The sequence below is a fragment of the Polyodon spathula genome, chromosome 16 (assembly GCF_017654505.1).
Source record: "Polyodon spathula isolate WHYD16114869_AA chromosome 16, ASM1765450v1, whole genome shotgun sequence".
NCBI lineage: Eukaryota > Metazoa > Chordata > Actinopteri > Acipenseriformes > Polyodontidae > Polyodon > Polyodon spathula.
In genome coordinates, this window is record NC_054549.1 from 15067504 (window position 1) to 15082103 (window position 14600).

General features: G+C 38.4%; 1 protein-coding gene across 5 annotated transcripts in view; it reads left to right on the forward strand.

Moving 5' to 3' along the window:
- Positions 1–14600, forward strand: part of LOC121328522 (rho guanine nucleotide exchange factor 10-like protein) — a 71795-nt gene that overhangs the window by 41501 nt on the left and 15694 nt on the right. For all 5 annotated transcript variants that reach the window (XM_041273218.1, XM_041273217.1, XM_041273219.1 and 2 more), the window contains 2 exons: positions 343–443; positions 7606–7727. In XM_041273218.1, the coding sequence (XP_041129152.1) occupies positions 343–443; positions 7606–7727 (223 nt within the window). The remainder of the gene's footprint in view (positions 1–342; positions 444–7605; positions 7728–14600) is intronic.

A 14600-nucleotide genomic window follows, 5' to 3' on the forward strand; every position in this document is an offset into this window, starting at 1 on the left:
TAAAGGCATATTTTACAGAACAATGATAGTTCAATATTAGAGCAACAGAACCACTCGGATCGATCACACGTGGTGTAAAATAGTAAGCAATTAAGAAATTAAGTTACATTTGTAGTAACTAAACAGTCTAGAAAAGTTAATGTCTATCATAACTTAAACTCCAGCATGCTATACACAGAAGAGTGCATGTAAAAGTGTGATCAGCACCATTGTCTTTTTTAAGTCTGCATTCTCAGATTGATTTTGCTTTTGCCCTCTAGCTGTGCTGCCCCTGTTGGTCAGTAATGCTGTCCCAAGACGCTTGCCCAATCTGAAATGCTGAGCGTTCGTGTTCCCGTACAGGTCTGGACGGCCGGTCAGTTTCATGGTGGTCTTCAACACTCCCAGCCCCCTCAGTAAAATCTCCTGGGTCAACAGGCTACACCTCGCCAAGATTGCACAGAGTGAGTACAGTACATTATATTACCTTGTTGCAGCCATAGTAACATTGGCACTGATGCCTCTTTGGTTTTTCTTTGGTTTTGTTTTTCTCTTTTTACCTTGATGCAGATCTATGGTAATGCTAAACAGTGACAAATCTAGATGCCAAAGCACTCAATATATTATTATTCCTGATAGTTTTGACGTCCCGACCCTCACTTACTAACATTAATACGAATCTGCTAGAATAAGGTTCACGATTGATCAGGTGATCTGAGATTGTTAAAACACATCTATAGAGCTCTGTAAAATAAACTTAGTTCTCATCTCCTTTTAATTTTGTATTAAAGCTGAATGCATTCATATACTTAAGCAATTCATATACTTGACAGTTTTTATTGTTCAATGGATGTTTTTCCGCAGCAGTGACCCAAAATGTCCTACAGGCTTTTTAATCCCCTTTGGATCAGCAGTATTGTGGTCAGACTGTGGCTATGGCAGGAGATCTCAATGGCATTCTGTTGTCTCCTTCCTCCTTCACCAAGAGGGCAGATTTCCTTAAGCCTCTGCCAAGTGCACTTGTTTTTTCAGCAGCTTCCTCTGTCTTTGTGAATGCCCCATGTTGGGGAAGTTCTGCATTAAGCATTAGGTCCTCTGCCGACATGCTGTTGTCGTCCTTAATCCCAGTGGACATCTCGCTCTGAGGATCATTTGTTAAACCTCTGTATGCAAATCTGTAAAATGTTTCATAGGAAATGATTAGAAAGGGATTAAAATGGGGGGTGGGGGGTAGTAATGTATAAAAAGTAATGGACATGTCCTGAACTGAACTCCCTTTGCTGATGTCAGGGGAGTAATGGATTAGGGAGAGCTGCTCTGATCTCCAGATCTGTGGTTAACTCGATTTGGACTTTCATTACCAGTAATTCTGCTCTAATAGAAGCCTTGCATATGTTAAGTAATGCCAAACAGTTATGGGTTCAATTATCGTGGAACACCCTTTTGCACCGTGAATATACTAAGTCAGGAATCCTAGGCAATATCATATATGCTGATTTAGGATGTTCTCTGTTCGATCAGGCAGCCACACTCTGACTATCTTCAGCACACATCATTACTGCAAAACTGAAAGAGAGAAACTGTGAACATTGCCAATTATTGCTGTGATGACTGACTTCTGAGACACCCTATGTAATTATTCTGCTGTGTTCCATTTTGTTAACTTCTAATTCCTTTTTCAAATGTAACCCTCGAAACCCTTTCTTCTGTATTTTCAACGTCTGTTTCGGTCCAGTAAAAGGCACCCACATGTTTTCTTATTTATCGCAGGACCAAAGCGTCTAAGGTAACAGCAATGCGTTTCTTGTCAATCCTGCTGGGTGTTCTGTTACCAGGGAATAATTCATACAGATTTAATTCATATCAATAATAACCTTTTGAAAAACAAAACACACGTTAGATAAAAAATACTACACCGTAGCTACCATGTTCTAGTGACACAGACTTATAAGTGATCACTAAACATTTGAATTTTCTAATTGGAATTACCCTTTCTCTATTGATTTGAAAATGTCAATTGACGGTGTCCTTCTTCATGCAGCCTGTATCAATTCTCTAATGTCACGGGGTGGATTAACCGAGTCAGTTTGTTTTAATCAGCAGTGAGACTTTCAAATTGAAACCAATGAGGCAGCAGCAACCACTTTTGATTAGCTTTAATTTGCCCTGAAGCCTTTGATAGCATTTCGGATGACGTATTGGGCACTGCAAATGTTAGAAATAAAACATTATTGAAACTCATTACAAATAAGGATCAGGGGGTGCATATCTTAGCACTATTAAAGATATGACTATATAAAGGCTTAGGCTTATAAACATCTTGTTTGTACAACTTGATTCACACAAACTCCTTTTAAATGGAGGAATAATGTCTTTTGAACAGGAATTCAGACTATTAAAAGGCTGTGAATGTTGTTTTCTTAACTTTGACTCAAATTCTGATTTATTGCAGTGCCTAAAACATATATGTTTATGTAAAAGGTAATCTTTGAAGATGAGGGACATATTTCCCCAAGTGTTTATTCAGTTCTTTAATAAACTCCTTTGTTTATTTTATATATACGGTGTATATATGTATATGTGTATGTGTGTGTATGTATATACACATACACACACAGCTCTGGAAAAAAATTAAGAAACCACTGCAAAATTATCAGTTTCTCTGGTTTTATTATTTATAGGTATGTGTTTGGGTAAAATGAACATTTTTGTTTTATTCTACAAACTACTGACAACATTTCTCCCAAATTCCAAATAAAAATATTGTCATTTAGAGCATTTATTTGCAGAAAATGACAACTGGTCAAAATAACAAAAAAGATGCAGTGTTGTCAGACCTTGAATAATGCAAAGAAAATAAGTTCAGATTCATTTTTAAACAACACAATACTAATGTTTTAACTTGGGAAGAGTTCAGAAATCAATATTTGGTGGAATAACCCTGATTTTCAAGCACAGCTTTCATGCATCTTGGCATGCTCTCCACCAGTCTTTCACATTGATGTTGGGTGACTTTATGCCACTCCTGGCGCAAAAATTCAAGGTGCTCGGCTTTGTTTGATGGCTTGTGACCATCCATCTTCCTCTTGATCACATTCCAGAGGTTTTCAATGGGATTCAGGTCTGGAGATTGGGCTGGCCATGACAGGGTCTTGATCTGGTGGTCCTCCATCCACACCTTGATTGACCTGGCTGTGTGTCATGGAGCAATGTCCTGCTGGAAAAACCAATCCTCAGAGTTGGGGAACATTGTCAGAGCAGAAGGAAGCAAGTTTTCTTCCAGGAAAAACCTTGTACTTGGCTTGATTCATGCGCCCTTCACAAAGACAAATCTGCCCGATACTAGCCTTGCTGAAGCACCCCCAGATGAGTCCAATTTTCAGCTTTGCCCAACACCTGATCATCTAATGGTTAGACGGAGACCTGGAGAGGCCTACAAGCCACAGTGTCTCGCACCCACTGTGAAATGTGGTGGAGTATTGGTGATGATCTGGGGGTGCTTCAGCAAGGCTGGAATTGGGCAGCTTTGGCATGAATCAAGCCAAGTACAAGGTTGTCCTGGAAGAAAACTTGCTTCCTTCTGCTCTGACAATGTTCCCCAACTCTGAGGATTGGTTTTCTCTCTCTCTCTCTCTCTCTCTCTCTCTCTCCTCTCTCTCTCTCTCTCTCTCTCTCTCTCTCCCAAACACATACCTATAAATAGTAAAACCAGAGAAACTGATAATTTTGCAGTGGTCTCTTAATTTTTTCCAGAGCTGTGTGTGTGTATGTGTGTGTGTGTGTGTGTGTATATATATATATATATATATATATATATATATATATATATATATATATATATATATATATATATATATATATATATATATATATATATATATATTATATATACTGCATCGCCTGGGGTTGCCCGCTGCTGTGCATCGCCTGGGGTTGCCTGCTGCTTGGCATCGCCTGGGGTTGCCTGCCGTTCTGCATGTGTGTTATAGACCAAATAAAGCCTTTGAAAAAGGATCTCTCTCTCTCTGTGTTGACTAGCAGTTAAATTGCTCAAGGACCATTTGCCCAGTATACACTGTTGCTCTTTAACAAATATTTACAGGCAGTTAAGAATGTAATGTGGCCAACTCTGCTTAATTGTAGTCGCTTGGGACTCGGAAATCACTTTGATAACCAACAGCTGGGATGAGCCGCTTTAGAACTGTAGTGTGTAGAATGGGTTTGGAATTTTGAGGTTGTTTTTTTTTTTTTTTTTTTTCATTACCTTAACCACTGTTCATTCCTATCTTGTCTTTAAAATAGACTTTGGGGATTTGTTTGACCTCTTTTCCTCCTCCTTGTCATATGTCAAGGTCCATTCCACGTTAAGTTTTAATAGGGATAAATACATATTTATCTCCTTCACGACTTGAATGCATATTCGGTATAAACTGGACTAGAAGGACCAATTTTACTTCTGGCAAGGTCTAAATTAGTTTAAATGGTAAATTAACTATAAACACAGTTTTGTGTGCAGTTTATTATAATCCTTTTTGTTATTTTTACAATGATTTATTCCTGGGTTTGGTTTATTCTACAACTTGCCTCTGTTAAAAACTCTTAAGATTATCTGTGGGTACGTAAACGGATTTCCTTGCTCCATCACACAATGTATCATTTTCACATCCCTTCGCCTGCTGCTGTTAATGGTTTTGTTTCGGAGAACATCCCAATCTCAGGAGGGCTGTGCTGGTAGAAACATTTGAAATAGATTTAAATGCATTTCAGTAATTTAAGAATGGGGACGATGGCACTGAAACTAACACACAGTTGGAAAATGTTCATGTAAATGCAAGTTGACAAATGTAAAGTTGATTTCTTCAATTATCAACATATTTAAGTTGTCGAGCACATGGTAATCTTTTGATCTCAACATCATTTAAAATGTCTAGATTCTTCATATATGAAACTTTAATTTGGACTTTTTCTTCCTATTTCCACAATTGGCTGCTGTTGAAATGACTTTCTAAAATGACAGCAATTATAATGTTAAAGTAGAGAAACTTAGCAATGAAAACTATTTACTTCCCTTCTCCATCACGGGAAACCCTATCGTTGGAATGAAGCTCTTTATCATCTTTGTTTTTATTTTTTAATTAAGGGTGTGCAGATTTTTCAAACATCACTAGATTTAGAAAGTTGCTGCTTCCTGTGCTGTAGGTCAGCATCACTCCAGTGTTTCCAGAGAGATTGAGACTATGGAAACAGAAAATCCACGTATAATGAAATGTCTCAACCAGCATGAAGTAAAAATACAAAATAATTTAATAACAGAACAAATATTTTCAGCACAGCGTTATGGGGACTTGTGATAATGTTAGAAAATGAATTTAAAAGCACATTATTAATAAGTCAGACTTTAACAGGATGATCAAGTTTTTGTAACATTTCTCACATCTCACATGCTGGGGATAAAGTGAAACAGACTGCATGCTGCAGCAAATTTTAAAAATAAAATCAGCAATTTTCCTAGACCATAATAATATTTAACATTTAAAATAAGACATGTTAACACACTGTAAAATTGCTCTCCCAATGTGAAAGGAAATCACCACAAAAGAGCTGCTGCAGCATGTTGGTGTCAGAACAGTTTTCAGTGTTTACCAGAAACACGTTTCTTTGCTGTGTCCCTTGTTTTCTGTATCTCCGCGTTCTATTTTAAACTTACTGCAGACATTGTATTCACACATCATAGGTCACAAATCAACTGGGGTCTAAATGGCTCAATGTTTTCTGTGGAGCGTTCACCAGGAGAAAAATAATTTCTCTTCGGGATGCGTTGTGATTCTGGGCTCACACTCCCTCTTGCATCAATGCTTGTTTTCGCACAGATTTGCAACAATGCTGGTGTTCGCACAGCACTTCAATCGAAGAAAACCAGCATTGCTGCAGCAGGAAGCAATGCTCTGAGCGCGCAGCGATGGTTTCAATTCTCTTTCTCCTAATTAATTTTTTGCAGTAAAAGTTGAAAAGATCAGTTCTCTAGTTGATCTGCCCATGATGTCTGAAATGAAGGTGTCAAAACAATCAGGACTATAAAATATATTTTGCTGTTTTATATGTACAGGTGCAGTGCAATGTAAACACTGTATCATTAATCTAACTGCTGCTTGTGTTTCTATCATGTGCAACTTAGCCGAGATGTCAAGGACAGAGCAAGCCAAACGTAAGCAAATCACACATTCTTAATTGGACTATTCTATACAAAAGTAATCATTACTATATCATTAAACTGCCATTTTTAAGCTTGTATTTCATGTTGAGAAGGTTTTGAGACTTGGCAGTTTCTTGCGCCAGTTTAAAAAAAAAAAAGCAAAAAAAAAAAAAACATACGAAGACTTACATGTTGTGTTATCGATTTCTATAAGCTATCCATGCTGCCAAAATAATGGGTTTTCAAACAGCTTGACTGCCATTCACAATCACGTTTTTAAATTGGGGATTGTGTGAACAAAGTATTAATAGTTTTACATACCAGTCTTTATTTTACCGGATCAAGAAACTAGCAAGTCTCATGCCCAACACAAATATGAATGATGAACTGAAATGGCAGTCTAATGATAGATACGCTCGTGCTTGTCATATCTTTTGATGGTTTATTAACATGTAACTAAACTTCAGGAAATGGCTACATTCATATTAATTAAGTACGTATTCATGCCACTCAAAATAAAGTGTTATCCTTGCTGGCCGCTTTATTAGGACCGGTCTACCCAATTGAATTGAATCTCTAACTGTGCTGACTCACCTGTTGACCTCAAGTTGCAGTAGGTTGAGCAGACAGTTGAAGGGCTTGTAGATTAAAATCTGGGGAAACAGAAAGCCAGCAAGTTGAGAAAATGAATTTAAGTCTATATTGGAGCAACAGTGATTTTAAACACCACACAGACACAGTAATCAAGGTAATGAACCTGTTAACTTGACATTTGAAGCACTTTACTGTTTGGCTTGATACCAGTCACTTTTTCCTAGCATAAGATTATTTCACTGGCTTCGTGTGAAGCATTGTATTGATTTTAAATTGCTGTTCCTCACTTCTTAAGCTGTCTGTGGGTCTGGTCCTGCCTAGTTGGTCCAATGTGAGTTACTTATTCCTTACAAACCAGCACCTGCTCTGGAGATGTGTGAAGAGGAACGGTCTCAATTAGTTCTCAAGCTCTGTTTTGGAACTCCCTTCCAGGTCATGGAATGCTGACTCAAACAATATTTTTAAATCTAAGCTTTAAAAGGTTTTTTATTTTTTTATTTTTGGCCTTTTACTAGTGCAGTCAGAGCTCTTTTTATAAAGTTTGTTCTAGTTTTGGAAAGTGTGCTTGGATGCATGAAGGACGCTAAATGAAATATATATGGTACGGTAAACACAGTTCTGTGACCGTTGATATTGAGAGCGTGGCTGTAGAGCTCAGGAAAGGTGAAGGGTGGTTACTGTGAGTTGGCTACAAATCTGGCGTGACACCAACGGGCATGAGCTTCCCTTCTAAGCTGAGATCCAAGTGAATGCACCTCAGTCCTACCCCTCTCAAGAAGAGACTGCCAGTTGTGCAGTGGTTTTGCATGTTCTCATCAGCTTTGTTGGTTTTCTTTCAGGAGAAGAGAATATGCCAGGCTGGTTCTCCGCGGAGGATGATGTAAAGACCAAAGCCCCTTTTTGGTGCCCACTTCTTGCCTGCCGTGTCCCGGTTTTCCCTTCAAAAGCTCAGGAAATGAAAGTAAGACATTTTGCAAGCACACACCAATGTTCTCCACACCTTTTTCATGTCCTGCAGAACACATTAAAAAACTAGATTCACATTTATTACTCAGAAATCAAGCGTCTGGAAGCTTGCCAGATTGAAACAGCTGGTGCCATATTGGTAAGGTCAAGAAAAGACAAACTTAGTCAATTAGAAGATCTGTACAAGGAAGACATCTACTTCAGTCTGTGCTCCTGGTTCCCCTAAAGGAATAGCGAGAAGGGTCTGTGGATAATGTGGGGAGGGGGCAGCTTGAACCTAAGAGAGCAGTGGCAAACCGCTCCTGTTGGCAGGGGTATGTGGAGCCAGTGATTTAGACCGTACTGATCAGTATGCGCAGCTGTCTGCAGTCATAACAGTTTACATTGCTGCCGTGTACAGATGCATCTGTGAAAAGGCAAGCTGCTCAACTTGAAAGCCTCCTGCATCACGACTTGTGTGCTCCTGCTCTGCTACCCACTGGGCAAATGAGTTGCTATAAACGCATGATTAAAGGGCCCAGGGCAGCTAAACAGAAGAACGCTTTAAATTGGATAGAGGGCAGTCTTGTTAGACAGGGAAGCGATGCTTGCTAGCCTTCCAAACCTCTCACTAAATTTAGCTTTCATTTGCTAACAGTTGCTTTTGGTTTTTCTCAAATTCAGTGTGGTCTGTTTACAAGTTTTGTTCCAGAGGCTGCTGTGCACTAAACTTCACGAGGAAGCAAACCTTGTTCGTTAACCACTGCCTTAAAGAGAAAGTAGCGGGGTTCCTCAAAATATAAAGTCCCCACGTGTTGCTACAACTTACCTGTCATTTTTTCTTTTCATTGTTAACATCCTGCCAACTTTTTACACTTAGAACTTTAAAGTCTGTTTCAAATCTCTTTTGTCCTCTAAATCACTGCAGGAAGAGCAATTAAAAAAAAAAAAAAAAAAACCCAACAAAAAACAAAACTAACAGTTGCTCTGGCTTTTCATGGATCGTTACTCTATAGGGTTAGGGTTAGGGTTAGTACTCTACACTACCACGTGTGTATTCAGCACAACTGAAATGATTCCCGACCTTTATTATAAACTCATGTTAAAAACACATCTGCGTGTGCAGGCACAGCGTAATCAGTGGTGCTAAATCTGTCATCTTTAGTCAGGGATGCTCAAAGAAATGTCATACAGAGTGAAAATAAATAAAATAATGGTAATAGCCAGGCTTCTTTTGAAGTGAACATCCAAAATCTCCCCTCTCACTGTCATCCTCCTGTGTGTGTGTGTGTATATTATATATATATCTATATATATATATATATAGATTATATATATATATATATATATATATATATATATATATAATATATATATGATTTATCTGTGTGACAAAATGCCATTGGGGGAATTATAGTACCAGCACTTCTGAAAAATCTGTCCTGCCTTGTCACCTTTTATTTGTTTTATTTATTTCATTATTTTCAAAGAAAAGGCCTCTCAGCCTGCCGCAGAACCATAATTAAATTGACAATATTGATCTGGAAAATATTGCTGGTAATTTAAAATTTGCACCTTTTTTTTTTTTTTTTTTTTTTTTGGAGAAACTGGGTTCCCTGACAGTCTAGTGCCCCCCCTCCGATTTCACTTCTTCTATGAATGCCAAGTATATAGTTTGTTGATTTTTGAAAGAGAATAATCTTACAGGAGTATTGTTGATCTGTTTTCTTAGTTTGTTAGCACTTGTAATATCACTGGCTTTCTTCTTTTCAAAGTCTTCTGGTTCTTTGTTTGGATTTTGTCCTTCTATTGAGAATATGCAGATATTTCAAAGACAGCACAGATGAAAAGTTTCTGCTGGTTCCTAATCAAGCTAATTAAGCTCAGTATGCTTCCTCCTGGTCTCAATGCTTGCTGTCTCCAGCACTAGGCTTTCAACCATTACGAACAACCACTGTAGAATTCCATGCCGAATTCGATCACTGACTCAATTGGCTTTAGATTTCAACATGCTTACAACCAAGACACAGCGAAGTTTGTTCAGCATTGCTGGAGATTGTTGTGCATTGGTTTTTATGGTATTAAAAAGGTTGCCTTTGTTTTCTGTAGGTGGTTTGGAAGCCAGGTGTTCTGGGTTCTGTTCTAATATTGAGTTCTCATGTTTCTGTGAGTCTTCTGCACCCTTCCTCGTTCCATGTAAACCACGTGTGTGTGACTTTTCACCTCCGCTAGCCCCACATAATGAGTTTAAAGGTTACTTTGTCACACAATTTCGGTATGAGGAATAATCCTGGCACTTCAGACAAGCTCAAAGTCGGGAAAAAGAACACAGAACCACTCAAAGTATTACAAAACTTCATGACATAATAAGGAAAATATTTCTTAAAGTAAAATGGCTGGTGGAAAGTTTAGATATTATACAAAGCACTTAAAGTCCAGTCTCTCTCTCTCTTTCTCTCTCTCTGTTTATTTTTTCCTCTGGAGAAATATCCCTGTGGCACTGTGATGGAAACAGCAGGAAATTACAGCACCAGTACGTAGCTTTGAGAAAAACTCAGAAGTCATGCTGTGTCACCTTATTAATGTATACATTTCATTAATTGACAAAGCAAAAAGGTCCTTCTTTTACGCTTGTACTACCTGAGGGGGAATAAAATATTAATTTAGACAAATATTGATTTGGCATATATCAATTTAGAAAAAAATGTTTTGGAACCTTAATTTTAAATAGTAAATTCTGGGGGCTAGGTTAATTCACTAGACTGTCACCTGCTTCTTGTACTTAACAGAAAGCTAGCTTGTCGTCTTTCTACTAAATGAAGCTGATTGCAACCTAGAAGGGTTAGTCAAATTGTGTTGTGCTTTTGTGAACACCTGAACACCAGAGGGCACTGTTCCATTGGCATTGAGCTTACAAGGCTGTCAAAAGCAGCAAAGCATGTCTTCTATTGACGGCAGGTTGCCTGCAAGGTGCAATCTGTCTCCTTAATATTACAGCAATACTTTCAAGGAAGCAATAGCTGCTGTGCCTGGCTTTCTAGTTGCTGAGCCCCAGGCACAAGACTGCTTGACCACTTCTGCACTAACCACACGTTGCCATTTAACAGTAATTCATCTGTCGTTCACCGTTCTGTGCACTCTGCTTCCTCAGGAATGGCACTATTGTTTGCTTTCCAGTTTGTGTACATCCCAAGGTAGTTTTCTGCCTCCTCATTCTTTTAATTGCCTGTTGACTGTCGGTCACACTGTGAACTTGCAGGAGGCTTTTGTTGTACTGTAGCTCAAGGACAAAGCAACATCTAATCAAATTGGGGAATAAGGAACAATGCTTCAGTGACTATAATGGTTCTGTACTAAGAGACAGCTTTAGCACATGGTCAGCTACAATTGGCTGCCACTAGTAGAATGGTTCCACTATGATAACTTTTATATACATACCAATGGTAATTCACAAACACTGGTTTTGCATTACAGCTCTATCAATACCGGTGCATATGTTCCAAGTTTCATCAACTGGAATGCTGGTTCAGACTATAAACCTAGTGCTCTCACCGCTAGACTAGCCCCAGCCTGTTTTTTATTGGGCATTTTTGATTTCTCTATTGTGTTTAAGGGAGGGCTCTAGCCAGACTCTTGTGTGTGATTTGTGTAATGAAGTACTTCTAAGAGGTCAGGGGTGGGGGCAATATACTCGCTGTGGTTCGTTTTGGCTGCATCACTTCAGTGTCTTGTTTGGACATTGTCTTCCAGGTCTCCTACTACCCTTTCCCAGCAGTTTTGGCTTGAAAATTTAGTGTAATTTTGTCAGCTCATTAGTGATCTTGTAGTGCTAGAACTGGGTAGAAGTGCTGTTGTCTAAAATTAGATATCCAAGCTATTTTTTTTATACATTACAAGGGAAAAACAGCACTGGAGGCTGAAGTAACCAATGTTGTAGTCTTTTTTTTTAAATTTGGATTTGTTTAATCCATAGCAATACCATACAGCATAGGTGTAGCACCCATAGGGTTAACACCCTGACATGCATTCTGTAATACAGAAGAGCCGCGTCTACATGTTGCAGGTCCGCTTCAGGCACGACAGGCCAGACAGCAGATAGAGGGTTGATAGTAGGTGCCAATGGCCGAGCTTCCCTTTGCAGTAGTCATCATTGATAAATTATCACACCCCTTCAGAACTGAAACAGAAGATTTTAATCCCATATCTCCATGACTACCCATAGAGGCCATCGCCCTATTGACAGGCGACTCCATTGTAAAGGCAGATTATGCAGTAATATTGTTTTTGATTTGACTCCCACTGTTTTTTTTTTTTTTTTTTAAAACCTGTACAATTAAAAGAAAATTAAATGAATAAATGGACTTGGAAAACAAAGCCGTGCCACCTGGCAGTGTTTTAGAGTGTCGTCTATTGGTGCATACAGTTGAGTTTTTAATTAAAAAGACTTGCTCTCCGGCTCTTGGTTGGAAATCCTGCCTTTTTTTTTTTCTTCTCAGGCCTGTATCCTGACAGTCCCCTCCTTCCACCCTCTCACTATTGAATTCACATTTACTCATCCTCTCCACTTTGCTTTCCTTGAATTCTGAAGCATTGAAATGCTAAGTGTTTCCTTTTTTTTGCTCTTGTTTATTCACAGCACCTCATCCTCCTCCGAAACTCCCCCCAGGCTTAGCAATGTGCAAATACTGCTCTTAACTTGTTAATTGGAAAGCACAGGTACACTTTCACTTCATCATTTTTTATATACTCCTCCCAGTTAAAAAAAAAAAAAAAAAAAAAAAAAAAAAAAAAAAAAGTTATGCTTAGATGATTAAAGGATATAGTTCAGATTTTTTTTTATTTGTATACATTTTCCTTATTTTATTTTAATATTCTGAGTGTTCTGGGAACTATTGCTTGAGTATAGTATTAGGATTTACAGAAATACTTAAGTCTTTGAGCTGCTTTGAGCTTGTCGACCTTCCGTATTCCATTCTTGTGCTGGCTTACACAGACAGAGCACAGTTAAAAGGACAAATTGTCACGCTACTGAAGTGGAACGAGGAAGGCTTGGATCCCCTGGACAAGCTATAGTAAAAGCAAGCTCAAAGCCAGGTAAATATTTAGGGAAACATGACTGGAGCAGCAGAACCACTCAATTATATGAAACCCTATGAAATATTAAGGGAAATAAATAAGAGTAGTACTTGTAGTGCTATCCTTGCATACACATGCGTTCACCTTCAGGGAAAGGAGATGCAAAGATTTCATGCATGCCTAGAACAGAACTGCTGCATGCTTGTGTAAATTACACGTAGGACTAACGCTCTCTTTATACCCAGGGATTGGGGGTGTATTAATGTCTGTGTTCATTATAATAGTCAGACACGTTTAATATCACTTGTCTCAGTAAAGCATACTCTACGTAACACTAAGAAATAGAGAAAATGTCCATCTGTTTATTCATTACAGTGTATTGTACATGTTCAGTGTGATTACATTTTATTAGTGAACCCTACTGCGAACAATACAATAGCTAGTGCTCTATCTGAGTTCCCCTGCAAAACAGGCCTGTTTATTATATTAACACATGCATTGCCAGGTGCTCCTGATAGTCATTTTAATTGTCACCATTAATGCACTCAGCCCCTGTGATAGTTCAATAGTTTGACTGCAGATCTATAACTTTGTATAGACTATTGTTGGGTTTCTCCCTGGCAGTCAACACTTCCACCTGGCTCCCTGTTGTTGGAACCCTGCCCTCTTGTGTTTAAATGAATGTGCGTGAGGCTAGCTGCATTGACTCAGCACTGACACAAAATGATTGATTCAGAAGCCCAGGCCCGCTACTTAATCTCACCTTCTGTCTATTATTACACTGCTTTGTTTTATATTTTCTTTAAATTAAGTGACACAGTACCAAATTAATCAATGCTGTGACAAAATCAATCAGGGAGATGGAATGAGAAGGGATAACTTTGTCAATTCCTGGGCTCTCCTGCCCAAGGCCATTCGTGCTTAAAGGGCCAGTTGACTACTTTTAAGAAAGTAGGCAGTTGATTTAGTAAGCAAGCTGCAAAAAGAACAGTTTTATCTGCTAATGGTGTCTTACCGTTTCTGCCAAGCCCTTGAAGAATGCTATGCAGCTAAAACATTCACATCAGAGTGACTAAGCACTGAATATCTTCAATAACACTTGACCAAGGCAGTGCCTCTTAGCATTCATTGCATTATCGCTGGTGCTCTTGTCACATGCTGAAAATCTTTTTGGTTCTTTTGAAATATAATCATATTCCCACTATAGAGTCTAGTAAGTACAAAGACAAAAATATAGATGTAGCGTTGCAGCTGTTTCCCGGTACCTAATTACTTCATGTGCTACAGTTTAAACTCACCAACGGTCCAGCTGCAATTGAGGACCTGCAAAAAAGTACCAGGAATCAAATAATGTGTATAGTCCTCTCTAGTGAAAAGATTCTGAGCTATAATAGCTTACAGTGCTATTATATAAAAATAAGGTGAAGATGGATTTTGAAGTATCGTTTTAGCACTTCATGCTTGGGTTAGCATGCAAGATAAAACTATATAAAAATAAACGCTTTATATGACTTTGTAAAACGAGGCTTCTCTGTCTCTCTCTTTTTTTTAATATCAGACCTTGACTAAGACTTCATAACACTGATGGAGACATTAGTCCTAATGTAACAAAGAAACAGAAGGAGGTCTGGTATTTAAGAACCAAAACCATCAATAGCTAATTAACCTTACTGATTTAAATTGTTGACCTAGAATGCTGAACAGCTCCATTGGTAATGAAGTGTAAAAATCTTTCAATTTTTTTAGTTGTTGACATTTTGTGTGTGAGATGACACTCTAAACAGAATCCTAATGGTGGGAGACACGAATACCA